The sequence below is a fragment of the Hyperoodon ampullatus genome (assembly GCF_949752795.1).
Source record: "Hyperoodon ampullatus genome assembly, chromosome: 8".
In the NCBI taxonomy this organism is placed as follows: Eukaryota; Metazoa; Chordata; class Mammalia; order Artiodactyla; family Ziphiidae; genus Hyperoodon; species Hyperoodon ampullatus.
In genome coordinates this window covers 58,822,062-58,849,735 of record NC_136921.1, presented here as the reverse complement: position 1 = coordinate 58,849,735, position 27,674 = coordinate 58,822,062, and the positions used below count along the sequence as shown (strand labels likewise).

At 34.9% G+C, this 27,674-nt stretch overlaps 1 protein-coding gene across 1 annotated transcript in view; it reads left to right on the top strand.

Moving 5' to 3' along the window:
* The window catches only part of LRP1B (LDL receptor related protein 1B), a gene marked incomplete at both ends in the record, with an annotated part of 1,860,945 nt that overhangs the window by 1,017,983 nt on the left and 815,288 nt on the right, over positions 1-27,674 (top strand). Inside the window, 3 exons of the mRNA XM_079710778.1 lie at positions 17,548-17,770; positions 20,802-20,973; positions 24,217-24,360. Of these exons, the coding sequence (XP_079566904.1) occupies positions 17,548-17,770; positions 20,802-20,973; positions 24,217-24,360 (539 nt within the window). The remainder of the gene's footprint in view (positions 1-17,547; positions 17,771-20,801; positions 20,974-24,216; positions 24,361-27,674) is intronic.

Genomic DNA, 27,674 nt, shown 5'->3' with positions numbered 1-27,674 from the left:
TCCAAATACAGTCATATACTGAGGTACAAGGCATTAGGGCTTTGATGTATGAATTTGGGGTGGGAATGATTCAGCCCATAAGAGGTTACATAAGTGCATGTCCCATTTTTTAGGAGATACGTGTAGAAGTGAAATATCATGATGTCTGCAATTTATTTCAAATGGTTTAGCAGGAAAAAAAATAGTGTATGTCTGGATGTGTGTAACAAACACACACACAGACAGACACATACACACATTCTCTTTCTGTCTCTGCCTCTCTTCCCCTCTTTCCTCTATCTCTTTCTCCCTACTTTCTAGTTCATCCTTCCTTCTCTCTACGGACAACATTTTAACAATTCATGAATCTGCATAAAAGGTAATCTTTCACCTTAAAATCTGAGAATTTTCAAAATAAGTTGGAGGGGGACAAGAAATATAAGACATAATTCTATTCCACAAGAATCTTATAATCTAGTTAAGAAATGGAAGGTATGTATAGATGAGTCTCAAACAAAATGGTAAATGATGAGATAATAGGCACAGATTACACAAAGGAAAAAGAATCTTTACTCTCCTTCTTTAGCTGAGACCAGAGCAAATTACATACAAATTAAACTACAACAACCAGATATGATAATGTGGTAGAAATTTGGCATTTCTCTCTAGTTCATTACTGACATTTTCTGTTTAAAAGATGTGATCAGTACATCAAAAACAATTTTATGTAAAGTTCCTTAATATTTTGCTTGTTCTGAAATTCATATGACATATTTAAACTCCACATAAGATAAAGGGAATGTCCATACTGGGTGAAACTTGCTCTCTGTGGACATATCTATTTTAATTTTTAGCTTCTAATAATAATTAATTTTTTACTGTTAAGATTTTTTTTTGAATGTCAGGCATTCTAGTAAGAACTTCTCATCTATTTACTTGTTTAATGCTCAGAGCAGCCATATAAAAATATTTATTTCTCCTCCATCTTGCAGGTGAGTTATTGAAGCCATAGCAAGGTTAAGTAACTTGTTCACAACTAATAAATGATCTAATAAGAATTTTAACTAAGATAGTCTTTACCGTAAGCCTATAATCTTAATTACCATGTTATACTGCACCTCTTATGATAAGGGAATAACTGTGTCTGTCTTATTCAGTACTGTACTATTTAATGGACAAAGTTTTGGGGTTTGTTTGTTTTTATTCCTTTTTCTTACTCTTCACTTCACCCCCATTTATTTTACCACAATTTTAATAATAAGTATGTTAACTTTTATTTAACATGTTTATGCTTTTCCTTTTATTTAACATGTTTATGCTTTTCCTGTATTTTAGTCGAGCTTGTTTAACTATAAGAACACAGACCCCTCAAACAGTGGTAACCAAAGATGTTATTATATGATTAAATACAGTTTAGAAATTCTCGAGGACATTCAATACCAAAAGTTTAATAAGGACTGATGGAGACGAAAGCTGGAAATGGATTTCATTATGAGAACATTTTTTTATCAGGATATTCTTCCTTCTTTTTCCCACTAACAATTGTAGACTCCCTGGGTCACAATCCCAAGAGAAATAAAGTTGATTAATTTTGGTCATTAGTTTATGTATAAGACATGTATTTGTTACTCTTGGGCCAGATTCCTATTCTTGAAAGGTCACTTGTTATTAAGGATGCTGGTTGGGGAGGATTATTGTGAGGTCACATAAGTATGTCCATTTTGGCCCATTCCCTATAGCAAGAATTTTGGGAAGAAGATCACAATGAATTATGACTGGTAAAGCCTATTAAAACTCAATTACTTTATAGGTTTTGTTCAGAGCTGCTTTCAACCTTTGTCTTCACTATCAGAAATACAATCATTTTGTTCTGTTTCTACAAGGAAGGTTCACCTGCCTACCCCAGTACTACCCTTACTCTACCACTATTTTCACATCTGATCATGGATTATGTTAAAGGCTTCACTGAGGTTTACTATAGCTTTCAAGAAGCACTGCAACTAAAACTAATCACAGAACTCCACTTAAAATTCTCCATGATAGTTTCCATAAAATGGAAACAATTATCCTACCTACATAACTCTCCAGAGTTATGTACGTAAGATCATAGTTTCCGTTTTATTTCTAATACTTCTCTTGATTATGCCCTGCCTGTTTTGGCCACTGTAGCACATTGGGTTGATGTCCTCAGAGAATCATCTGTTCCGAATGTAGTCTCAACAAACCATTTAGAATAAAGACAGTAAGATGAGATCACCTGTGTGGACCAATTGAATAAGTAATAAGAGCAGATATCAGCTTCCTATCCAAATAATTTTGAATACTTGTCCCTGAATGCATTACCCTAAGTTTGCTCATTTGAACCTCATACAACATTTTCCTGCCAAGCTACAGCCTCTTGAGATTTTCCTACAGTTTATGCATACTGGCTTGGCATTTCACTACTCTTTTAGTAAAAGCTTAGTATGATTTGCTAACTTGGAGATTTTAGTGTGCTATTCCTCTCCAACTATTTATCACAAATGTAAAAGAAGAATTATCCTGGAATGGATGTATAGAGATCTTTCTTTTTATGTTTCATCCAGAGAAGTTTTCATTTATCTTTTTTCCTTTGTCATTACTAAATTAGATCTTTATTCAGACAAAAATGGTAGGTAGTTTTAAATATACAATTCCACAAAATTCCCTATGAAAATCTTAACTATATTATATCCGGTGGTGGCCTTTTATTTGAAAAATGCATTTGTATTTTCTCAAAGAGCTCTCAACATATTCAATTTATAGCTAGTTTCTAGCAAAGCTAGGGAGATTATGAAACCTTGATGGTAGACAGAGGGCCTTTCTTTGACTTTTACCATCAGTACCTTGCACTGTGCTTGCACATTACTGAGGCTCAGCAAGCATTTATTCCATTGAAGTTGTACTGTGCCTCTTAGCAGCATCTCACTTTTTCTTCTGTAGCCTAAAATGTTCAATTAATATTTGGATTCATTTGCTTATTTAGCATGGAAGTGCGGCTCATCAACTACGTCTGCCCCCCAACTATCACCCCAAATCAGAATTTTTTTGGCAAGTACTTATTCCTCCAGCAAACTGACATGTATAACTTGAAAATCATCTATATAAACTTACCACTATTTCCTATTATTATCCCCCAATCCTCAATTAAAAAGAAACAGCATCATGTGAAATTAGAAGTGTGGAACAGAGGAAGGAGGAAAACATGTTCGGGTTGAGTATCTTCTACATACTAAACACTATATCTCATTTAATTCAGCAAAATGCATTCTTACTTAGGCATTATTTTTATAATTTTTCTTATGAAGAAGATGGGGCTTAGAAGTTAAGTAACTTCCTCAGAATCAAATAGTTACTTGGAATCAGAGTTGAAATTACTTGACACTGGACAAATATTAGTTGGGTATTTGGGGGTGAAAATTCAGACTTAATGATATTGGTCAGATTCTTAAAAAATTGGAAGTGATTTATATCTGATTTTAGGATTATACCATAAAGATTGTAGTCCTTGCTATTTTAAAAACATTTTTTAATTGAAGTATAATTAATTGACAATGTTTTGTTAGTTTCAGGTGTACAGCAAAGTGATTCAGTTTTATATATATATACTTTTTCAGATTCTTTTCCATTATAAGGTTATTACAAGATATTGAATATAATTTCCTATGCTATATAGTAGGTCCTTGTTGTTAATCTATAATATTTTATATACAGTAGTATGTATATATTAATCCTAAACTCCTAATTTATCTCTCCCCCTGCCTTCACCATCCCCTTTGATAACCATAAGCTTGTTTTCTGTGTCTGTGAGTCTATTTCTGTTTTGTAAGTAATCCTTGCTTTTAAATTGCTTATAATCTAATACTGGATTTCAAATAATTTGTGTAGTATACCTCATGATAAGTGAGATTATCTTTCACAAGGAGTTTGACGATTTCTTCATGAAATGAATTTACCTGAACTCAGTGCTTTAACTTTAACCAATTAACTTTCACTTTAATGATTACACTCAGATGAGCATTTATGTACATACTGGTATAGGTTCTAATGGAAATGGAGAAATCTGTCTTAAAAAACTTCTCGTAACTATTGATTAAAAGAGAGAGAGGAAGAGAGGTAGGGAAGATGGAAAAAAAACCAAACTTGGATTACAGGTTTTTAGAGCATGATTTTTTGCACAGTTATATAGTGTGCTCACATATAAAAAAGCTTGTGAGTCTGTTGTGCGCACTCTCATTTAGCAATTTTTTTTTTTTTTTTTTGGTACGCGAGCCTCTCTCTCACTGTTGTGGCCTCTCCTGTTGCGGAGCACAGGCTCCGGACGCACAGGCTCAGTGGCCATGGCTCACGGGCCTAGCCGCTCCACAGCATGTGGGATCTTCCCGGACCGGGGCACAAACCCACATCCCCTGCATCGACAGGCAGACTCTCAACCACTGCGCCACCAGGGAAGCCCTCAGTTAGCAATTTTGATGCACTTTACGTATGAGTGTTATCATCTTTATTTACACATGGAGGAAAATTGAAGCACATGCATCAATTAACCTTTCACAGTCACTCAGCACATTAGAGCTCTACCTACAGTTATTTCAATGGTCAAAATACTCCAGGAGAAACTTAAAAGTACAGTGTTGTTATTGCTATCATTTGTTTATCACACAAAAATATTTTGTATACTATAGACACAACTGATTACTTTTCCCAAAACTTTTACTTTCTGTTTGGAAAAGCAAGGTAGAAAGTCTAAATACTGTTTTGGGTATTTATAAATGATAGTTAAAATTCAATATATTTAGAACTATAAGAATTTTAGTTTTTTAAGCGTGTAACACTACAGGAGAACAGGGAAATATTGAGAGGAAGTTGAGCACAGCACATTTCCATAAGTGAAGAGACCTGGAATTTTAAACCAAACCTTGTAATTAATTATCTATATATGATACTGGACAACACATTTCATCTCTCAGGACTTTATTATAATTTAATAATTCTACTATCCAAGGTGGAGAAAATATAATTTCATCAGGGTAGTATAGAGGTCAACATTAGCTCAGAGTTTATTTTCATTCGGTACAATTTACCACTGCCTTTTGAATTTGATTTTTTTTTCCTTTGGATAGCATCACTTGAAGTAAATCTTTGTTTACCATTCCTGATTTCTGGTTAGCAGACCCACTATCTTACATAGTAGTTTAAAAGTGGCCTTAACACATTCCCTGTGAGAAGTTTAAGGTCATATATATGAGCAAAGAGAGAATATTTCTTACACTTACATTAGCCTGCAGTTGGGCAAAATCATACAGCACAAAGCCTATTTTAAAATAAAGTGTTGAATATCTCATGTAATTTATTGACTACTGTACTGGAAAAGAAATACAGAATGGTTGCATGGGTACAGAATGGCTGTAAGTTTATTGGTCATTTCCCCTCGTGATCATGTGGTTGACTGAGAACTGTGACTGCTGCCACTGCCCAGCATTATATGAGAGTAAGTACCACATATTGCTATCCCAGGAAGACATTAAAATTCAAAGTTTGAAGTACAGTAGCCCCCTCTTATCTGCAAAGGATACAATTCCAAGACCCCTAGTGGATGCCTAAAACTGGGGTTAGTACTGAAGCCTATATATATTCTCTTACTATACTGATGGTTGGGTAGCATATACAGCATGGATGTGCTGACAAAGGGATAATTCATGTCCCGAGTGGGACAGAGCAAGGCAGTGTGAGATTTTATTACACTATTAAAATGGCACATCATTTAAAGCTTATGAATTATTTCTGAAATTTTCTATTTAATATTTTTGGACCATAGTTGACCTTGGGTAACTGAAACCATGGAAAGTGAAACCATGGATAAGGGGGGCTACTGTATGGTTTCTACTCAATGAGTATCACTTTCATACCATTGTATAGTCAAAAAATCATAAGTTGAACCATAATTAAGTCAGGGATTATCTGTATGTGTATGTGTGTTTCATATATATGTATATATATATGCAACAAGTCAACTGGCAGATGGAGATTACATATATTTCTAATGGCTCATTGCTTTTATTCATAATGGGATATGAACTTACTTTACTTGTGCTGTTTCCTGTGGCAAAGCAAAATAAAGTTCGGGAGCATTTATTGGAATTGCAGATATTGTAATATTAAACTTCTGAATTTTCTGAGTATTGATAAAATCATTGATTACTCAAATAAGTTTTCCTTTTACTTAAATCAAACAAAATTATTTTATAGTAGTCATATTTGTCTTTTAAATTGCTAACTTTCCTAAGTAATAATTTCACAATGCCTTTGTTGTCAGTAGATCATTTGACTTCTATTTCTCCTGTAGTGGTGATAGGTATTTCAGTTACCATTTACCTTAACCATGAATATTTATCATATAAAAAAATTTCAGTTATATATGTTAGAAAACTCCATTTAAATCAGCTTAAGCAAAAAGGAGAAATTTAATGTCTCAGATTCCTGAATAAAACAAGCAGTGCTGACTTCGGCATGGCTGGATTTAAGGATCCAGAATATGTCCTCAGGACCTCTGTTTTCTCCTTTTGGTTTGCTGAACAAAACTGGTTCACTGCTATGCTAATTACCAGTTAGCTGAACTGTCAAATTCTATTTTAAATTCTTACTTAATGGAGAGGTATTCTCCTAAATAATTTTTAGGCACTGTATCAGTCAGAGTTCCACCAGAAAAAAAAAATACAACTAGTAGGATTAATAAATATGTATAGTTTTTTTGTAAGGAATTGGTTTATGCAGTTGTGGGAGCTAGCTACTTAGATGAAAATGCTTAGGGCAGGCAGTCGGGAAGGCAGGCTGGAAGTTTTGAACAAGAGCTGATGCTGCAGTCCACATTTGGAATTTCTTCTTCAGGGAAACCTTGGTTCAGCTTTTAAACTTTTCAATGGATTAAATCAAGCCCATCCAGATTATCGAGGATCATCTTTACTTAAAGTCAGATGATTCTAGATGTTAATCACATATACAGAACACCTTCACAGTGACACCTATGTTGGTGTTTGACTGAAAAACTGGAGAGTATAGCTTACTAAATTGACATGGAAAGGTGAATATTATAAACAATGATTTAGAAGAAAAATGTCATGAAGGATGAGAAGGAAACAGTAACCTAAGACTTTTGTAGGAAGAATTCTAATACAAGATTTAAACAATCTGTTCTCTTTGCAAAACTAATTGGCCTCCAAGTTAGAAATTACTAAAATTGGGAAAAGATCACCATGATTGAATAGCCTATTTTTAATTCTTTGACTATGACACTAACAAGAGTTTCTTAGAAGATAACGCTTCTATCAATTAACAATCTGCAGAGCTACCCAACCCAACCATATCTGAGCATTCATAAGTTGTAAAACACATTTATCTTCAATGATCTTGCTCCTCATTCCCTCTAGAAGTAGAGTTTAGATACCTTAGAGTTCCCTGTTGTATTCCCAGAACCTTGAGCTCAGTAGGTGCTAAATTAATATTTCTAGGAAGAAATGATGAATAGGGAGGGGAAGGGAGAACTGGATAAAAAATATATTCCAATATTTTGCCATTATTAAACATGTCATAGTGAATAACAGTACATGTCTTGTCTCTTACTTGTGAAGATGCATCTTCAAGATGAATTTCTGGAACAAATATTGCTGGATGAAAGAGATTTTAAATGCATATTTAATTTTGTCAGATACTCCTCAAATTCCCGCTACAGTGGTTGTAGAAATTGGAGATTTCAGCAAGCTCTCCAGATGATTATTGCACACAATAAAGTTTGAGGATCACTGTTTCAGAATATGGATATTTACCTTTTTGAGTATTAACCCTTTGTCCAAAAAATACACCTATAGGAATGCGTATTTGCTGGCATACTTGTCAGTTTGTACAGCCTACAAAACTGGTTGTTGATGGAACCCCTAAAGGTCACCCTGGTCAAGAAACCCTGGTCTAACAGCATCTATCAATTATTAAAATACCTGTTTTGCCAACTGAGCAAGGACAGTTGTTTCCCTTCATCAACTTCCTTTGGTCTCTGCAGTCTTAGCCACGCTTAGCCTGCCCTTGATCCTGCCTTTCTACTTAAAACTAAATCAAGAAATTTGAATAATGTCACTTATGAAGAAGTTATTGCTTTATAGGAGGTTTGCCTTATTTTTCCAAGTATATCTGCTCTTTGCAGCTAGGGAAGTGAACATCAAAGAAATCTTTATTTTCTACAGTGGGGTTTTATCTATGTAACCATATGATTTTATCATCACTGCAATATTATTGTACATTTTATTCCAACAGCAAACCGAGATGGGCACGCAAGTATAAATAATAAATAATATATTAAAAAGACTATGCTCTAGTTAAAGTTTCATTTTCACCATGCTATTTTTTCCTCCATTTAGTAAGAATTTAAAATAGAAATTGACAGTTCAACTAACTGGTAATTAACATAGCAGTGAACCAGTTTTGTTCAGCAGTCCACAAGTTCATGGATACTTACCTTAGCTGCCTCTGAGACAGCCATCTGTGTTATTTCAGCTCAGAAAAATGCCTTTATAAACCAATAGGACTTCCTTAAGTGCAGAAATTAGGTTATACATCTCTGCATATTGCAAAGTGTAACTTTTTCACATCGACTATATTGCTGCAAATATTCTACTGTTCCACATGAATCAAGTATATTGAGCATGAGGTTTTGAGTACTGACATCCTGCATCCTGACCCCTGAAGCAGTCCTAAGATAGCATTGCCCTTGGTCATGAAAAGTAATATGCCCAAACTGTAAAATGCATCCTTCATATTACATGGAATGACACCTTGAGATCTGACAGACAGGCAGACTTCCTGAGAAAAATCTGGAGGCTCAATATATTCCATAAATATATTTTATGAAAGTTATTATAGTACTAGAATGCTGCTCTCTAATCATCCTATTTTCACCCAATTAAATAACTATCAAATCCTGTTGACACAGACCCCAAAATATATCTTGAATCTCTTTCCTCTTTTCCATTTACCCCTGTACTAATGCATACCTACCAAACTGGTATCTCCTTATCTAATCCATCCAACATTCTCCATCCATCTTCTTCATGGGGAACATCATTACATTCTTAAAATTACTGTTGATTATATAAATATCTTACTTTAAGGAAAGAAACAAAACTTTTGCTACATTCTGGGAGTAGATGGTCTAACCCCCTTAAGAATACATCCAAATGCTGTTACAATCTGGAATCTATAGTTACATAGAATCTGATATTGAGGGGATGCCATTAAAAATGAAAACTGGCCAGACACAGGAATACTAAATCTTATCATGAACTAATATCACTACTCCATACAAGTTCTCCAAAGGGAATTATGTGCAAAAGAGGTCAATGCAATCAAACTGAGGCAAAGCCATAATTTATTATTAGTTAATGATTTGGGCCCAGAGAATTACAGTGAGCTACTCTGGATAATGTGGAAACCCAACTTATTTTCATATGCTAGAATGGCCTTATCCATATTTTTTGCCCCTTTATCATAATTTTAAGTCTGAGTTTTAGATTTTATTTTCCAATATGAGGAAATCAGTCCAGAGCTTATACAGATATATGTAGATGTATAGATAGAGAGAGAAACTTAGTACGGGCAGATGCATAGTTAAGTTGTGAGCATACAATGCTGAATAAAGCAGATATGGCCTTTGTCTTCTTGGAGATTGTAGTCTACTTAGTAAACAGATCTTAACCTTATCATTGTGTGTGTATGTGTGTATCTGTTTTATGCAATTAAATAAAGAAGAGTGTGATAAAAAATACAGAATGCCATGAGATTCTATCAGGCAGACCTAATTGATATTGGAAAAGCAGGAAATGTCTTTCATAGAAATTGACATTTAAGTTGAAAACTAAAGCCAAGATCAGAATAGCATAGTAGAAATTACTTTCCATACTTGGAGACAGAATATGTGAAGTGGCGAAAGGAAGAAAATTTGTGGATTGTTTAAGGCACTGAAAGATGATCAAGGTATTAGAACTTTATAGAAGGATACTGCTAGATGGCCAAGGTATTAGAAGCAGGGAAATATATTACTAGATGGAGCTGGAGAGATAGGCAGAGACTAGAACATGCAACTGTTGTGGGCAGTGTTAAGAATATGAAGTTTTATTTCGACCGTTATCAGCATCTATAGAAGGGTTTTATAATACATAATCCACCTTGAAGATGGATACAGCCTATTTGTGAGACCCTCAAAAAACAGGAGATGGTACAAGATAAGAAGAGAGTAATATTCTGGAATTAGTATTGGAGAAGGAACTGATTTTACATATACTCCTGAGGTTCTTGTAAGAAGCCCACATTTTCAGTGACTTCTGGGAAAGGATGACCTCAAGAGATGCTAAGTTTCACTAAGTTTCAGTAAAGGCAAAAATGTGGAATGAACATTCAAAGTATAGTCAGGATATTGAGGAGTTGTGATCATAGAGTAGCAGATTCAGAGGGCAGATCAGAAGGATTTGGGTAGGAAGAGAGGAGTTCATATCAGTGGACAGAGGTTAGGCCACCCTACACTTTGAGCAGAGACCTGTGTAAATAAGGGTGAGAATATTGAAAAATTTTGTCTTAGATATAGATGGGTCTATAAGGTTTCAGTTACAGCCTGAGAATAATGGCTGCCTGGGAGTCGAAATGTTAGGCCAAGTATGTCATTATTTTTTAGGTGGTTAGATGCGGTAGTTGCAATTTAAGTGTAGCCATGGCTGGTAGGCATGAATGAGTGAACATAAACCAAGTGTCAGGCAATGTCAATCCAGGGAAAGAGGATTACGTATTAATCCCACTTTGTACCAATCTATGTTAAACACTGATGAAATATCTATGTGATGAAGATAAAAAGAAATAATACAGTAATATGCAAGTCTTTCTGTTTCTCCACTTTTTTTATCACTTCCTTTTTACAATGGCAGGTTTATTACTTGCTGAGTTAACTCCTAGCTCTCAGAATATGGAGAATGAAAAACAAATGGAAAGAAAAGCCTAAGAGACAAATTTGTTTAAAATAATAAAAAGATGAGTTAGAGGCAGTGTTGGGGTAAGATGGGGACTGAGAGAGGTTGTATTTGAATTTGTGAGAGAGTTTAGCCAGATTGAATTTAGGAAGGACTGTTGGATATCTATGTCTTGAATAATATATTAAGTTTTTAAAAAATGAAGAAAGATGGTTTTAAAAATTATTGTCCATTATTAATATCCTACTTCTCTGTGTTTTCATGGGAGATGAAAGAAAAAAGTTTCAGATGCTTTCTATTTATATATTTATTTTAAATTTATATATTTATGCCAAGCTGGGGTTATATGAGGATTACATGTGAACATTATAAAATGATTGCTTTATATAGAGTTAGCATTTCAATATATATTTCCTAAGGCAGTATGATCTTTGATTGTTCAAAATCTTCAGTGCAAGAGTTATCTGAATCTTCAAATAGAACATTAAACAATGTAGTGTTTTACTCCTGGCACATTAGCTTCCAGGTACAGAAACCCACTGAAACCAGCTCAGATATATACGGATCTCCCAAAGGATATGGAGACTCCCATGGGTTTACATAACAAAGGGCCCAGGACCCCTGGGTCCTAGAGAACTCCTTGCCTCGAGCACCACATGGCTCCTGCCATCCCATCTCTATCTCATGACTCCCCTACTTCTTTACACAGGCTCTGGTATTCTTCCTCTCTCAACGCCCCCAACCCCTCCCCACCCATGTTAGCACAGCTGCCCACTAGGTGAGCTCCACACTGTTTGGTTTGGATTAGTGAGAGAAAGGGTCTTAGTGATTCAACTCAGCCTGTGATTTGGTTTCAGTTCCATCACATGTCCCCCCTTGGCCTCAGTATCAGTAACCAGGGGAGGGATAATACTGGCACATAGGGCTGCCCCTCTCAGGAACACTAACTGAGTGGGGCAGGTTTAGGTAAATAAGAATGTTGACTGACATATCTAATACAGTAACACTTCTGGCGGGATTATTAGTGGGAATGCTTCCAGAATATGGAGTAGCCAGCTGAGAGGAGTCTGTATGTCAAGTTTCATTTCTGTGTGTTTATGTATGAACTGAAAACCAAGTTCAAGAGAGATTTTTCAAACAATGAAAGCAAAAACCCCAATCAAGGAAAACTCAATAAATAACTGTCTTGAACAGTCTTGGCTAGACAGAGAAAATCGTTTGTTTATCTTCCACATCCCTTAAGCAGCAGGAGCTGATAGAAATTGAATTTAAACTGCTAACTCCAAAGACTCATTACCCTTTAATATTCACAATTGCATTTTAGAATTACGATGCTAAATATTTAATATTTCTACTTTAGTTCTGAGTATACTTTAATTATTCTGTATAATGTAGAAGATCACTTTCTTGGTCAATTTTTGCATATACAATGGAAGAAAAAATAAAGTTGTATTACTATTGATGTTATTTGGATTACAGAGTTATTTTTAAAACAAGACTGAAAAATGAAGTTTCTAATGTAATCCTTGCTAAGAAAGATACATATCATTTTCCTGAAATGTAAAGACATGAAAATTTCTAATTTAACACGTGATTAATAAATATGGAGGGTTTGCTAGACCCTAATCAGAACAATGACTTTTTTTTAATCTAGCAATATGTGGCCCTCTAGTTTTATGTCTCACTCCCCTCTCATTTATTTCTTAACCAAAATCTTGTTGTGTAACTTCATTTTTCAGCAGTTAAAATGAATGATAAATAATTTCATTGTGAGGACTCTGAAAATTTCTAAATTCCATCATTAAGCTGTAATCAAAATGTTAGGCGTAAGAATGATGACACAAAACCTGGGTTGACTATGCAGTTAAAGGATGTGGATAGGACTCTGATATGTTTAAATTCCCATTTGTCCTTTTGGACAAAGTACAAAAGTAGGGAAGAATCATTTAAAACAGATATCACTGGGACAAGTAAGTCTTATTTTTATCAGCTAAAGAAAAACGTACATGTTTTAAGACATCAGTATGTGTAACAACTGCTTTGCTTTAAAGCATAGGAACGATTGGTGTTGTAACTCTGTCAGCACAGTGCTCTGTCACTGTCAGTGAGTGCTCCCTTTGTGACTTTTGATTTATGTCAGACAAGTTTACCAACAATACTCAAAGTTTCTTATTATCCCCAGTTGTATAAAAAAATATATATCTGTAGTAAAATAGGACTAGTCATGTAATCAAAGATGTCAGATAAAATCAGTTTCCCATATTAGATGAGATAAAGAAGCCAAAATGACAAACTCCTATTTACTACAGCTGTCAAATTGTAATGAATGAACTGGGTGAATAATTAAAAGTTTGAAAGAAATGTTTCTGTCCTTGATGAACTAATAGTTAAACATATCTTAGAGACAGTATTTGGGATGCTGTTTTATTTTAATTTTAATTTTTTTGTTAGTGGGAATTGAATTGAATGACATTTAAAAAAATAAGTGAAGAATAAGAGAATAGCAATCTCACTTCAATTTCTTCTTTATTCTGGAGAATAAAAAATAATTGATATCGCAGGAAAGAACAGGGAAAGAAGAAATGTCAGTATTGCAAATCTGAGGGAATGGAGCATAGGACAGATTTGGGAATGGTCTCCACCAATCACCATGAGTTGGACACACGGATTGCTACACTGGGGTCTTGGCTGTACTAGAAGCAGCAAAAGATACTTGGTTTCTGGTGGGAGGAGTTGCTGAAAGTGTGACTGAGAACCCTGGAAATTAAGAGAGTTAAATGTTCAGAAATACTGAATAAGATGGAATAAATGAGATTTCAAACCACCATCTTTGCTTCTTTTTAGGGAATTTGTGGAATAGAGCATAGGCTTACCTGTTGGTTTCTAAGCCCAGAGGCAGAAACAATAAAGTACAAAACTATTACATTCCAGTTCAAAAAGCATAACATAATCGAATTATGAGAAAAATCAGGCAAACTCAAGATAGCGATATTCTTCAACACAACTCACATTTACACATTAGAAATGGTGACATCATGAACAAAGGAAGGCTGAGGAACTATTCAAAATTAAAGGAGTCTAGAGAGAGAAGACAGATAAGTACAATATATGATGCTGGATTGGATTCTAAATTAGAGCAAAAAAGGAATTTTTAATATATAAAACATTATTGGTCATCAGGCAAAATCTGAATAAAAGCTATGCATTGTATCAGTGTTAAACGTATTCAGTTTGATAGATGTACTGTGGTTATGCAGGAGAATGTCCTGGTACTCAGGAGATGCAGGCTGACATTTTAGATGAAAAGAATCGTCATGTCTGCAATTTACTATCAAATGGTTCAGAGAGTACTAGAAATAGCCAGAGGAGAAAATGTGAACAAATGGTGAGTCTAGGTGAAGGGTATAGACATTCATTCTATAGTTCTTACAACTTTTCTGTAGGTTTGAAATTATCTCAAAATAGTGAGTTAAAAACAAAAGGCATGACAAACATTTGTGTTACGGCTCCGACAGTGGCTATCCAAGTGGACTGAGCCAGTTTCATGTGTAAAATAGAAAAAATCTGACCCTTCTATCTCATAGGTAATTATTAAGATCAGTGAGACAATAGGGTTCACAGAGCACTATTTCCTTTTTCTAAAATTTGGACAAATATTTTATAAGAAAGAAAAGAGTGAGTTTTTTTTCAACCCAGCTACATTTATATCATGAATGAAATTTAGTTAGGTTTTAGATAACTAAAACTTTAGCTTTTGTTTATAATTATAATAGTCATACCTCAATTAAAGAATGCCTTGAGAATAAAGCTTTTCTCTGTAATAATAGTAGATAATTTTAAACTAAAATTAATCAGTACTAAAACAAGCAAAGAAACATCTACAATCATAATCACAGTCATAGTCATGTGACATAATCATAGTCACAGTCATAATCATGTGACTCTGGGTATTTATTGCTTGTAGATTTATGGTCTTAGTGTTATTATCCTGGAGAATACTTCCATTTCTTGCACTTCAATTACAAGTGAACAGAGCTCAACATTGTCAGTATTCTGAAATCTGGGGAAGTTAAATTTGATGTAAAGACCACCTTCTACATCACCACTCAGCACTAGTTATTCTGCTATTTGCTGGAAGTACAATGACTAATTCTTTACTGTTTCTTCTAACTCAATGCCATTTCACATACCCAAAGTCCTCCTGTTCTTTTGATTTTACACTTCCATTAAAATAGCAAAATTTTAGTGAGTCATGTATTTATACATTTTTTTCATATTTTGGCTTAAGTTTATTCAGATGGGGAGATTACCTCAACCAGTTTTATTATGACCTGGGATAAATATGAGAATCACTTGAATCATTCCTGCAATATTGGTCAGTATCACTGAAAATCTTCTTGCACAAATTATTTACATTTTCCTGACCTCCTTCATTATCATCTGGTTCACTCTTCCTCCATAACTAAACTTTTCAAAGAGCAGTACCAAAAATTACTAGTGTTTTAACAAATACCAAGTTCAATGACATTTCGATCTATATTACTTTTTAAAAAATTTTTGGGAAGTGATTGACCCAGCCAGCCAGTCCAATTCTCTATCATGGAACTTTTCTCCCTTAGGCCTCAATAAGAGTCTGTGTTATCTCTTTGACCATAACCTCGGATCTTATTTGGTCATCTTTCTTCAACAACACGCCTCCAAGGTTCTTGGCTTGGCACTCTTCTCTTTTTTTTCTTTTAGGATCACGTGTAATTAAGTCATCTCAATGTGACTTGAGAGAAGTTCCCATCTCCAGGCCCGTGTTTCCTCTTCAGCACCATGTAGATAGTGCAACCACCTGCTTCATATGACTAACTATACATAGTTTGTACATAACATGCTATACACAGTGGGCCAGAGCCTCTAACTCTCTATCGCAAAGCCAAGCTACCTGCACACCAGCATCTATTCAGTTCTGTGAAATGGACCAGTCAGAAAAGGAAACTATGAAAGGACAGGCATTTTGGTATGAGGTGAGGAAGAGAGTTTCTTATAATAGGAATAGTCGGCAGTGTTCTGTGGTAAGGAAGAGGGAAACTAGGTAATCGTAACAGTAACTTGAGATAACTATGAACAAAGTGATTAACAAGTGAAGAAGGAGGAGATGAAAGATGGAAGCAGGAAAAGATAGTGATAGAGAGAGAGAATGAGCTAGTGCAGGAGTAGAGGTCAGAACATTTAGCATGACAATAAAACATAGCGCCATATGCCCTTTTATTTGTTCTTCACTGGGACAGAAAACTCTTCACCTGAATGACGTGTCATTTGAAAATAATTTTTAACTTATTGTGATAAATTGATCTTTCAAGAATATTTGGGGAAATATATACTCATAATAAAATCTGGCTCACGCTATCACAAACCATTACACATTATGCACAAACAGTACACATTAATGTTAAAAAAAATTAGTCAAAACCTCCCACAGCAGAAAGAGCTAAAGTTTAAATACTCTTTAAGTTAAAAGATACCCCATACTGTTAGATGATGCAACAATGTTGAGAAAAGTCACTAAAAACTAAGTCACCAAGTTTGTAAAATCAAATATTCTATACTCTAGGTAATCTTAATATTGCTCAGTCACTGGAAATCAGATTATCCTTGAGATTGTATTTAAGTCAAGGCAAGATGGTCTTCCATTTACAAATGTAATTTGCTCTCATGAGTAGGTAATCTTGTTATAATATTGTCAGGTTAATTGAAATTGATTTGTGTTTACTAAACATTGTGAATACTAATCAAATATTAGACACTGAAGCGTTGGAGGTATTTAAACCTTTCACACACACTGTTTGGGCTTCATAGAAGGATTTCTTGTCTCAGAAGTCAACATTGCTTTTCAGCCTTTTCTTCAAAAATTATATAAAGAGAAAATGAAAAGAAACGGCCTACATTTCCTTTATGAAATTTTATAAACGGAATATTTGGGAGGATTTGGGATTGGTTTGGGGGGAATTATTTATATTTTATTTCCACTGTTACAAATAGCACATTTGCTTTTCCATCTGCTTAATTCCATTCCAGGTTTGCTATTCTCTACCACTCATAGCTTCACTGAGCTCCACATAATAGCTTTTATAGGAGACAGACATTACCAGGCAATTTGAAAAGCAGGTTGAAGATAAAGCCTGATAGCTCACATGCCCTGGCCTGATGACTTGGCTCATTTCTGAAGCTTATTCCAAATGGGCCATACACATCTCCTGTGGTATATGTATATTGGCTCTATGAAGCTTAAAGAAACACTTCCCCTGATACAAAAATAAACCCATCATAATCATTCACTTTGGGGAAATTTTACAGTTGTTAGTTAACCTGCTCCCTCATGCCCTACAATATTCATTAGCAGATTTCTCTGTTTATGAGTGATATTATATGGAAATGGTTATGGGAAGCTAACAGATGTAACCACTGAAATAGATTAGAAGGAAAAGTTCTGTTTTTTACAGATGGTTCTATTGAATATGCTTCCCCCCTCCCTCCACTTTAACATTTAGTTTTCTTTCAACAGAAAACTTTTCTTTACTGACTATGGGAATGTGGCCAAAGTGGAGCGATGTGACATGGATGGGATGAACAGAACAAGGATAATTGATTCCAAGACAGAGCAGCCAGCTGCACTGGCACTAGACCTAGTCAACAAATTGGTTTACTGGGTAGACCTTTACTTGGACTATGTGGAAGTAGTGGACTATCAAGGAAAAAACAGACATACTATCATCCAAAGCAGACAAGTAAGTAGAATTTGGTTTGGAAATGCAGCTAAGGTAATAAAATGGATGGTATCATACTAGGAAGAAGACTGAAAATTGCAATGTTGAAAATTTCTTATGAAGTCAAGCTGCAATGGGTCATAAAAACTGCGATGTGTTTGCTATATGGGAGAATGTTCTTTACACAGTGTACTGTGTACTCCATAGTATGGGGCAGGGGAGGGGGCTCTCTCCCCCTCTTTCCCTCTATTAAAAAAAGGAAAAAGCACACAAAACAGAAACCAACTGAAATAAATCAAAAAACAACAAACAAAACCAAAAATGCTACACTAGTCAGAAAGAAAAGTATTAGAGTAGGACAGTAAATATGACCTACTTACTAAAAACTAATTTAAGTAGTTCATTTGTAAGAAACTGAACTATCATCTGTCCCATGTGGCATTGGAGATATATATATTTTTTTCTGCTCACAGTGCATATGCTGACTCACAAAAGTATCATTATTATTTTAATAGGTTGGATTAAATTTTGCCTTCTGATGTATTCAGGTACTTCCTAAAATAAGAATTTTGTGAAAAGCACTGAGGTCAAAATTTTTCCCATCTGTATAGTTTTTTTTCCCCTTGCTGAATTACAAGTTTTTGCAAATAACACTCAATAAACACCTGAAGGAGATCTCTAAGTGGAAATAAGCCTTATTCGCTAGTTTACTTTTTAAATTCAATTTTACCTCACCGATCTCACTAATTTTACGTGAGGTTCTCATTCTATGGAGCTGAAATAAGTGACTCTGTTTGCTTTTGCAGTACAAGGCACAAATATTCTGTAATTGTCCTGTAAAGTTACTTTGCCTTTATAATCAGCTTTTAACAATGAAATGATTTCACTTCCTTAGCAGATAAAAAAATCCACTAATCTGGGTGGTTAAAAAAAAGTGTCCAATATTAGAGATGAGATCACTTATTTCTCTCTCACCTTTGACTGTCCTTAAAACTTTGATTTCCTTGGCAGTCTAGTTATGACCTTAGAGGACCTAGTCTCTAAAATGATTATGATGGACCTTCTTTTTACGTATATGTAATTAAAATTTTAAACCTTGAAACAAGAATGAGGAATTCAATGATCTTCCTCATGACTACTTTAAAAAGTTTTTTAGTATCTGAAGTTTTTAATTATTCCTTTTTTCCCCATTTCTATTGCTTGTGTTTTGCTGGTTCCCTAAACATATGCTTAGTTTGCCACTACGTAATCCAACAGAGATAAAATTTTGTATTTGTCCTGTAGGCAGAATGGTCTATGCACCACACCAAGCTCCTGCCACCTCTGTTGGGGGTAGTTAACAGACCAGGCAACAATGTAGGTACTTTATGGTAAACAAACCCTTCTGAAGGAAAGCAGCGAGGCAGTGAGTAAAATTTGATGGCTATTGTGTGAACATGTTTTCTGCCCTCACCAGTTGCCCCCTCTGTAGCCATGCTTACTTTCTCTCCTGAGGCTTGGATTGGCAATTACATAGACAGCAATGTGATTAAGCCACAATCTCACACTTCCAGATGACTGGCCCCAAACTTTAAGCAAAGCATGCATAAAATAAATGTCAATTAATGGAAGACTTCAGCTTGCTTGTAAATTTTACAGGAAAAAAAGTATTGCCCAAATCAAAATTGGGTCATAGATATATTTAGTGAATATGATGTCAGTAATGTAGAAAATATTATTAGTAAATACACACATGCCTCCCCCTACAAACACTTACTGGAGAGTAACACTAACATTGAAAATGATTATTGGAGCTTTAACATAGAATGATTCTCCCCCTTAATTCCTAACTTTCATTTGTAGCCTAAACATGAAGAAATGAAATACATCCAAAAACAACGTGAAAAGCCAGTCTTCTTTTACTCAGCATCTCCTATGAGAGGATCAGGAATAGTAATAAGGAGACATGTAAGCTAGAAAGATAGCAAATCAAATGCTTTAGCTTAAGGTATAGAACTGGCATGATTTCCTAAGTAGGAAGTTTTGTGATTTTGTTCTATATAAAATTTTTTTACAGTCAAACCATGCATAACTTCTCAAATTCTCTTGACTACAAATCTATATGAAAAGTACACTAGAAGTACAATATAATGCCAAATGATAATGACAAATGCTTTTTCATCCAAATCTGTACAGCAAATCAATTGACAAATCTACCATACCTTGGTCCAGAACCATTTTAAATTGAGTATACTACAAGGCATGCCCAAAGGCAATGTGCCTAGCATGTGCCTTTTTGTATGAGAAAATCAGTATACTTATTCTCCCTTTGCTTTACTGGAAGCTTTCCATCAGTTCAAGAAGTCTATTCTTACCCACAGTCCCCAAGACCTGTGCCAAGGAGGAGAGTTACACTGTTACCTGTGAAGTGTCATGGAGAGCAGTAAACATTGTTATTCTCAAATCAGAGTTCCATTTTCATTATGAATAGGCTTTAGAAACAGTGCAATTTCTGAGTAGAATGCTGACATTTTATTTACAATTATTCCAAATATGTGATTTTGTTGTTTACTATTTTCCATGCTGGGGCTACTATTAGTCTAAATGTAACCTGTATTTTTTAAAAATGGGATTTTCAAAGGTGTTTTTTCATCAGACCTTTCACAGGCAAAGCAAGCCTTTTACAGATTCTACATATCCATGGCTATATGAAAATGTAGCCCACAAAAATATATCAAATTTTACATAACGGTGCCATAAGCATGCTATTGAATATGCTTGAAAGTTTGGTTCTCACTAGCCTTTGAAAAGTAGCTACTGAACATGTTTTCTCAACGAAACATGAATAAAATTCTCTCCCATACATTGGGTAGTGCTTTAACCACTACTGCATAATGTTTTATTCTCAGAGAAAACATTAAAATGTCAAATTCTATGAGAGAAGATAAATGATATTATGGTTGTGACTCTCCAACTATGGGAATTTTCCACAGGAGTAGGTAGCAATCATTTTTTCTTTCAAGTTAAAAGCAACATAATTAAAAATCATAGTCATTTTTGCCCCTTTTTATAGGTCAAACATCTTTATGGTATAACTGTGTTTGAAGACTATTTGTATGCAACCAGTTCTGATAACTTCAATATCATACGGATAAACCGATTTAATGGCACTGATATTCATTCATTAATTAAACTGGAAAATGCTCGAGGAATCCGAATCTATCAAAAAAGAACTCAACCAATAGGTAAGATACAAGACTTCTTCATAGCTTTCACAATGGCAAATTGAATGGGGATATGGTCCTTGTGCCTTTGTTTGGTGTTAAAGTGGGTGAGCCATAAATTCTCTGTTTTGATAGCAAAAATGGAATAGAACTCCCTTCCCAAGTCTAAATGACAAATTGTTCAGTTGCTAGTGAATCGTTTCTACAACCACAGAATTAAAATGACGGCTAGATTTAGATTCAGAAGGAACTTGCACTCGATGTATGTATACAGGAAACCCAGACGCTAAGACTTTAGGGAATTTTTTTATATCATTCTGGGAAACATTTCAAATTAGGTGATTTCCTTGCGGTATCTGTCTAGTTTTTATTGCATTCACTGGGGTCTCTTGACTGAACATCCCAATCATTCCTTAACGCATGTTAAATAAAAAATAATTTTTAACAAGAAGGCTACAGCATTTCTAAGTATTCCTCAAAAACACTAACTACTTTGCATTGTAGGTTAGTGATGCTTGTTCATCAATACAGTTTAGGCTCAATCATATATAGAATAATGTAACATACAAAAACTACCACCCAAATGTCCATCATCTTTTTGTGCTTCAAATTAAAATGAATTTAGAATTATCTAACCATTAACATAAATTCAGCTTAGGCAATGTATTATTACATATACATATTGTGTTTATAGGAAATTCAAATTTTGAATTCTGTAGGTAACCTTATTAGAGTTTTATATTAGGATATATTAATTCACCAATTATTCACTGACCATTTACTATGTGCCAGGAACTATTCTATGTCCATTGAGAAGATAGTTGTGAATAAAACAGACCAAAAGATCATTGCCTTTATGAGATTTGCATTGTTGTAAAGAAGACATAATTTTAAAAAACCAAGTAAATTATTATTCTATTAGAAGATAGTAAGTGCTATGGAAAAAGATAACAGATGAGTGTCAGGAATGGGGGTAGTTTGCAATTTTATATTGAATGGTCAGAGGAAGTCCCATTGAGAAGATGAAATTGCATGAAGACTTTAAGTAATTAAAGGAGGAGAGAAGCAGGTAGAAAGATGAGCACACACAAAAACCACGAGGAAGAGCATGCTTGGATTGTTCAGGGAGCAACAAGGAGACCCATAGGTCTGGAGCAGAGTAAAAAGAGGAAGAGAAGTAGGCAATTAAGCTGGAGTAATGAAGGAGGACCATAACAAGTAGGGCTCTGCGGACAGTTGTAAAAACCTTTGCTTATACTTTTAGTGAGATGGGGAGTCCTTAAGAAGCCTTAAGCAGAGGAGTCTCATAATCTGACTGACTTTTTAAAGGAATCAATATGGCTGCTATATTGACAATAGGCTGTCAGGGACAAGGGTAGAAAGTTAGAGATGATGGTGGATTGGACCAAGATGGTAGTAGTGAAGGTGGTGAAAAGTGGTTAGTTAGACTCAGAATATATTTGAAAGTATAGCCAACAGCATTTCTTAATGGAGTTGATGCGGGGTGTAAATTAAAAAAGAGGCAAGGATGATGACAATTAGGCTGAGCAACTGGAATAATTGAGTTATTTTTGAGATTAAGAAAACTAAGTTTGGAGCAGACTGGGGGCAAAGGAAAAATGTATAATTTTTACATGTTATTTTGAATTTCTGTCATAAATTCAGGTGGAGATTTCAAGGAGGTATTTGAATATATAAGTCTGGAGTTCAGGGGCAAGCCCAGGCTGGACAAAACAATTTGAGAGTCATTGGCATATAGGTGACATTTAAAGCCAGGAAAATGGATGTGATCACCAAGGAAGTAACTATAGATGGAGAAGAAAAAAGTTCCAAATAAAGGACACTGGGACACTCCAACAATGAGAAGTCAAAGACAATAGGAAGAACCAAAAGAGGAGACTGAGCAGAAGCTTGTTAAATTCAATTGGCCATTGGATTTAGCAGCATGAAGCTCATAAGAGCAGTTTGCGGTGAAGAGAATGTCTAGGTAGAAAGGATCTGGGAAAGATAGGAAGGAAAGAAATTATAGAAAATGAGCGAGGATAACTTTGAAAAGTGTTGATATTAGGTGGAGCAGAGAAATGGGGAGCTAATTGAAGGATTGCTGTGGGAATTAAGGTTAAAATTAGGATTTTTTACCCCCCCAAGATGTGGAAATAATGGCACATTTGTATGCTGATGGGCATGATCCAATGCAGAGAGCAAAAGTAATGAAGACAAGACAGTGAGAAACTGGGGAGTTGCTAAGTAGGTAAGAGGAGATGTGATCCAGTATAGAAATGGGATGAGACTGAAATAAAAGCAATGCTCTTATGCAAAAAAATAAACTACATTTCAGTTATCTTTTCATTTAGAGAATGCAGAATACAGAAAGAACATAGCACAGTTTTCGAAAACATGTAAGTTTTAATATTAAAAAAAAATTGTCATATTACTCATGACAATTCCAAGAAAGTCGTGATTGAAAAGAAATATAATTACAGTAATACATAAAATCTTACTGGTATTATTCCTACTACAGCATTTTCTCTTTGACCTTTCTTCTTTTCATCCTCTCCATACAGTACTTTTCCTATTTTTGTTTCTTCTCCACCTTCTACACTCATAAAACAGCCTTCTATTCCATAACCTCCACATGAAAACTCAGCCTTCTCCTTTTGACAATTATAGTCACACACACACACACACACACACACACACACACACACACACACACACACACAAAATTCATTTTGTGGAAGGGTTCTCCAAATGGCAATGGACTCAAAATTGAAGAAAAAAATTTATCTCAGCACTTCTCAATAAAGGTAATCACTGAAGCACATTTATCCTAATTTAGGTGCCCATATAATAGATTATTTCAGAAGAAGTCCTTTCTCTGCCTAACTACCTAACCTAGGATATTTTAACAGTATTTTTTTAATATTTGCCAGAAAATTGTACTTTTTAAAAGTACAATAAGCATGTACCAAAAAAACATGTTACTTTTATTTTGCTTTCATGTAAACAGTTTAGGTTAATATAAAAGCATTTTATCTTCTCAGAATTTTTTTAAAAGGTAGACTTAGGAGGATTTTGGCAAATCCCTACCTTTTCTTTTTTGGGGTTTAAACTCTTTTCCAATTGATTATGATACACAATATTTGGTATATAGATTTTTGCTAGGATTTCCTCTTCTTGCACTGTCAAAGTTTCAACATACTGATGCACATAATTATCTTGTCTTTGGAGAATTTCAAGCATGCTCTTTTTCATTTGTTGTAGTCAGAAGCCATGCATGTGAAGTGGATCCATACGGAATGCCAGGGGGATGTTCACACATATGTCTGCTCAGCAGCGGTTACAAAGCACGGACCTGTCGCTGCAGGACTGGCTTCAACTTGGGAAGTGATGGCAGGTCATGCAAAAGTATGTTATTGAAAATCAAACATTTGCCAGCAGCTAATGCTTCAGAATAAGGCTCTTAGTATTAATTAGGAGCATCAGCATCAGTAATAACGTGAGAAATCATCAGGCCAAATTTGCCTGTGAATGTGTACAAGCCATTTTTCTCAAAATCAGTATTTGTTTTTGTTTTTTTCTCTTTTGTATGTGTGTGATAATGTGAATGAGAAAACTAATTGGGCTGTAGAGTCACCAAATTTATGGATCTTTGGGACCGTACTTTAGGGAAGATTTTTAGGAAGATCCTTTCCTTAATTCCCTAAAGAATGTTCATGGTCTAATGAGCCTGAATCGTTGGTTAACCAGATTTTTTCTTTTTTGAACCAAGATGCTGCTTCTAGTAATAGGTGTGTTTAGTCCAACAAAAATCCACATTAAGTAATATTTCACTTTATCCAGCATTGGGGATGACATTCATTTCATTATTTCACTTTCCAAGTAACTGGAGCTATACTAATTAAATATCAATCTCTTTAACAATTTTGTTTAAAAGTTATCTAGTAGTTGGACATATCTTTGTTTTATTTTTGAAATATGCTAGAATAACTTAATTGTTCTTTATTTAAATAAGCTAATAAATATTTTTCACACATGACTTTTGTTAAGTTTAAATTTTTACACAAAAATTAATTAAGTTCTTTACTCAGGGTCCACATAATCATATGTAGTTTTTTTTTTTTTTTTTTTTTTTTTTTTGCGGTACGCGGGCCTCTCACTGATGTGGCCCCTCCCGTTGCGGAGCACAGGCTCCGGACGCGCAGGCTCAGCGGCCATGGCTCACAGGCCCATCCGCTCCGCGGCATGTGGGATCCTCCCAGACCGGGGCACGAACCCGTATCCCCTGCATCGGCAGGCGGACTCTCAACCACTGCGCCACCAGGGAAGCCCCTCATATGTAGTTTTAATGGCCCTCATAGAAATGGTGTCCATGTGGAGACTGTTGGTTTTTAGATGTCCCACAAATACCATAGTTTTTAAGATTATGATGACTGCTTTTTACAGTGCATATTTTGTCTCGATTTATTTTTGTCTGTGCTCCCTCTCTGACCACTGTCCTGCCATCTCTTTTGCTTTCTTATCATATGCTTGCTGAGGACTATGAAATGAGACCTCTAAATTTGTTATAATTTTAAGTCTAAGTGGTTAGAATTCATAGTGCAAATACTTCTAAATTGAGAACCCAAGAGACTTAACTGTGAAAAAATACATGCCTTTTAGTACTTTTTTTTATGTCCAGCTTTGTATCAAATGCTAGGAATGTCGAGACACCAGCTCTCATGTTCAAGAAATCCTCTGGATAATTGAAGGTTTTGTGTCAGAAGCCTCAAGATAGGGGTAGTTTTGTGTGTGTGTGTGTGTGTGTGTGTGTGTGTGTGTGTAACCAGCCTTTAAACTGCTCTGGTTACCACTTGCGAAGTGATGGCATGTCATGCAAAAATACAGTCATGCACATTTATGCATACATATATATATATGTGTGTATATATGTGTATGTACATTTCTATATATGTACACATACATACACACATATATATACACACACACACATATACATATACACACACACATATATACACACGTTTGGTGGAGAAACATAAGATCAGAGTTGCATAAGCTTCAATCATCCCTAATGTAGTGACCAATCAGGGTACATTTACACTTAAACTAACAGAAACAATTCTAGCTATTTTAAGCAGAAAGGATCAAACACAAATAGATAGGTACTTACAAAATCATTGAGAAGCCTGAAGCAGCAGCTTCTAGACTGGGTCTTGGGAACTTTCCTCAAAACCACCACAAACTAGCCTGGCTTAAGCTGGAACACCTACCATAATCAGAAGCTAGGGCATCGGGAAGCCACAAATGGCAAACATGGTGTTTCAGAAACACACCATCTTAGCTGAGATCTAGGGATTAGGAAGTTTGCACCCAAACTATTAACTCCAGAAATAATATGTCATACTGGAAAATAAAACAAACAAACAAAAAAAACACAGCACAACAAAAAGATACCCTCTACCTTGTCTCTTGATATACAGAAAGGAAGAAGACTGATGTGGAAAAAATTCAGTTTCTCCATCAGATAAATACCAGCAGAAGCAACAAAAGGTGGTCTCATTTCTATATTCCAAACTCAAGCTAGTACATCTGACTTTAGGTACTTAAACCAAAACTAGAGCCATGGCTATATCGGTGTCTATGAAATGTAGTTTTTAGTTTTCAATTGTCTATGGTATAGGAAAACACATTAGAAGAAACTTCAGGTAGTGAATGATTGAAAAAAGTGACTGAATAAAACAGTGGGAAAATAGTTACCATTCTTATTTAAAATATGCATACACATGCACACGTGCACATACACATACACACACATACATTAAACCAATGAAGTATTGTGCCAGGTTTACCAATTAAAGCATCAATTAAAAGTACAAGCAAAAATAAATGTTATCAAGAATAGATATGGTGAAACCAGCATTCTTATGTCTTGCTAATAGAACTGGAAATTGATATCACTATTAGAAAGACATTTGATAATAACATAGAAAAGAGATAAAACTGATAACATCCTTTAACAAGTTATCCCACTTTTGACTAAAGAAATCCATTGTAAATGTATGTATAATAACAAAAACCCAGAAGCAATCTAAATATCCTACAGTAGGTAAGTAGCTGACCATATTATGTTGCCTCTCTAGCAGGGAACATAATGCTGCCATTGAAAAGAATGTTTTGAAGACCTTTTAATGACACAACAAAGTATTGTTAAATTTTTAAAAGTTAAGTAGTAAAATGCATATCTAAGATACCAATTTTTTTTTTAAAAAGTATCTATACATATGATGTTGGTAGGAAATACTCAGGAATGTTAATTTTCAAATAAATCTACTTTTAAATAATGTAAGATAGTATCTTTAAAGAAAATAACGAGTAGGTAGACACTGAGAGGTTGTGAGGGTAATGAGAAAGAAGGATGTTAATATTCTTTACCCAGTAATTCCACTTCTGGAAATGTATACTAAGAGATATGGAAAAATGCATATCTCAGTGTTATAATCATGGAAAGATAAAATCAACTGAGGAATGATTTGGCAAATTATCATATATTATACTGATCATACTGAAGGAATGTAAGACAAAAATAATGGATCAGGGACTTCCCTGGTGGCGCAGCAGTTAAGAATCTGCCTGCCAATACAGAGGACCAGGGTTCAAGCCCTGGTCCGGGAAGATCCCACATGCGATGAAGCAACTAAGCCCATGTGCCACAACTGTGG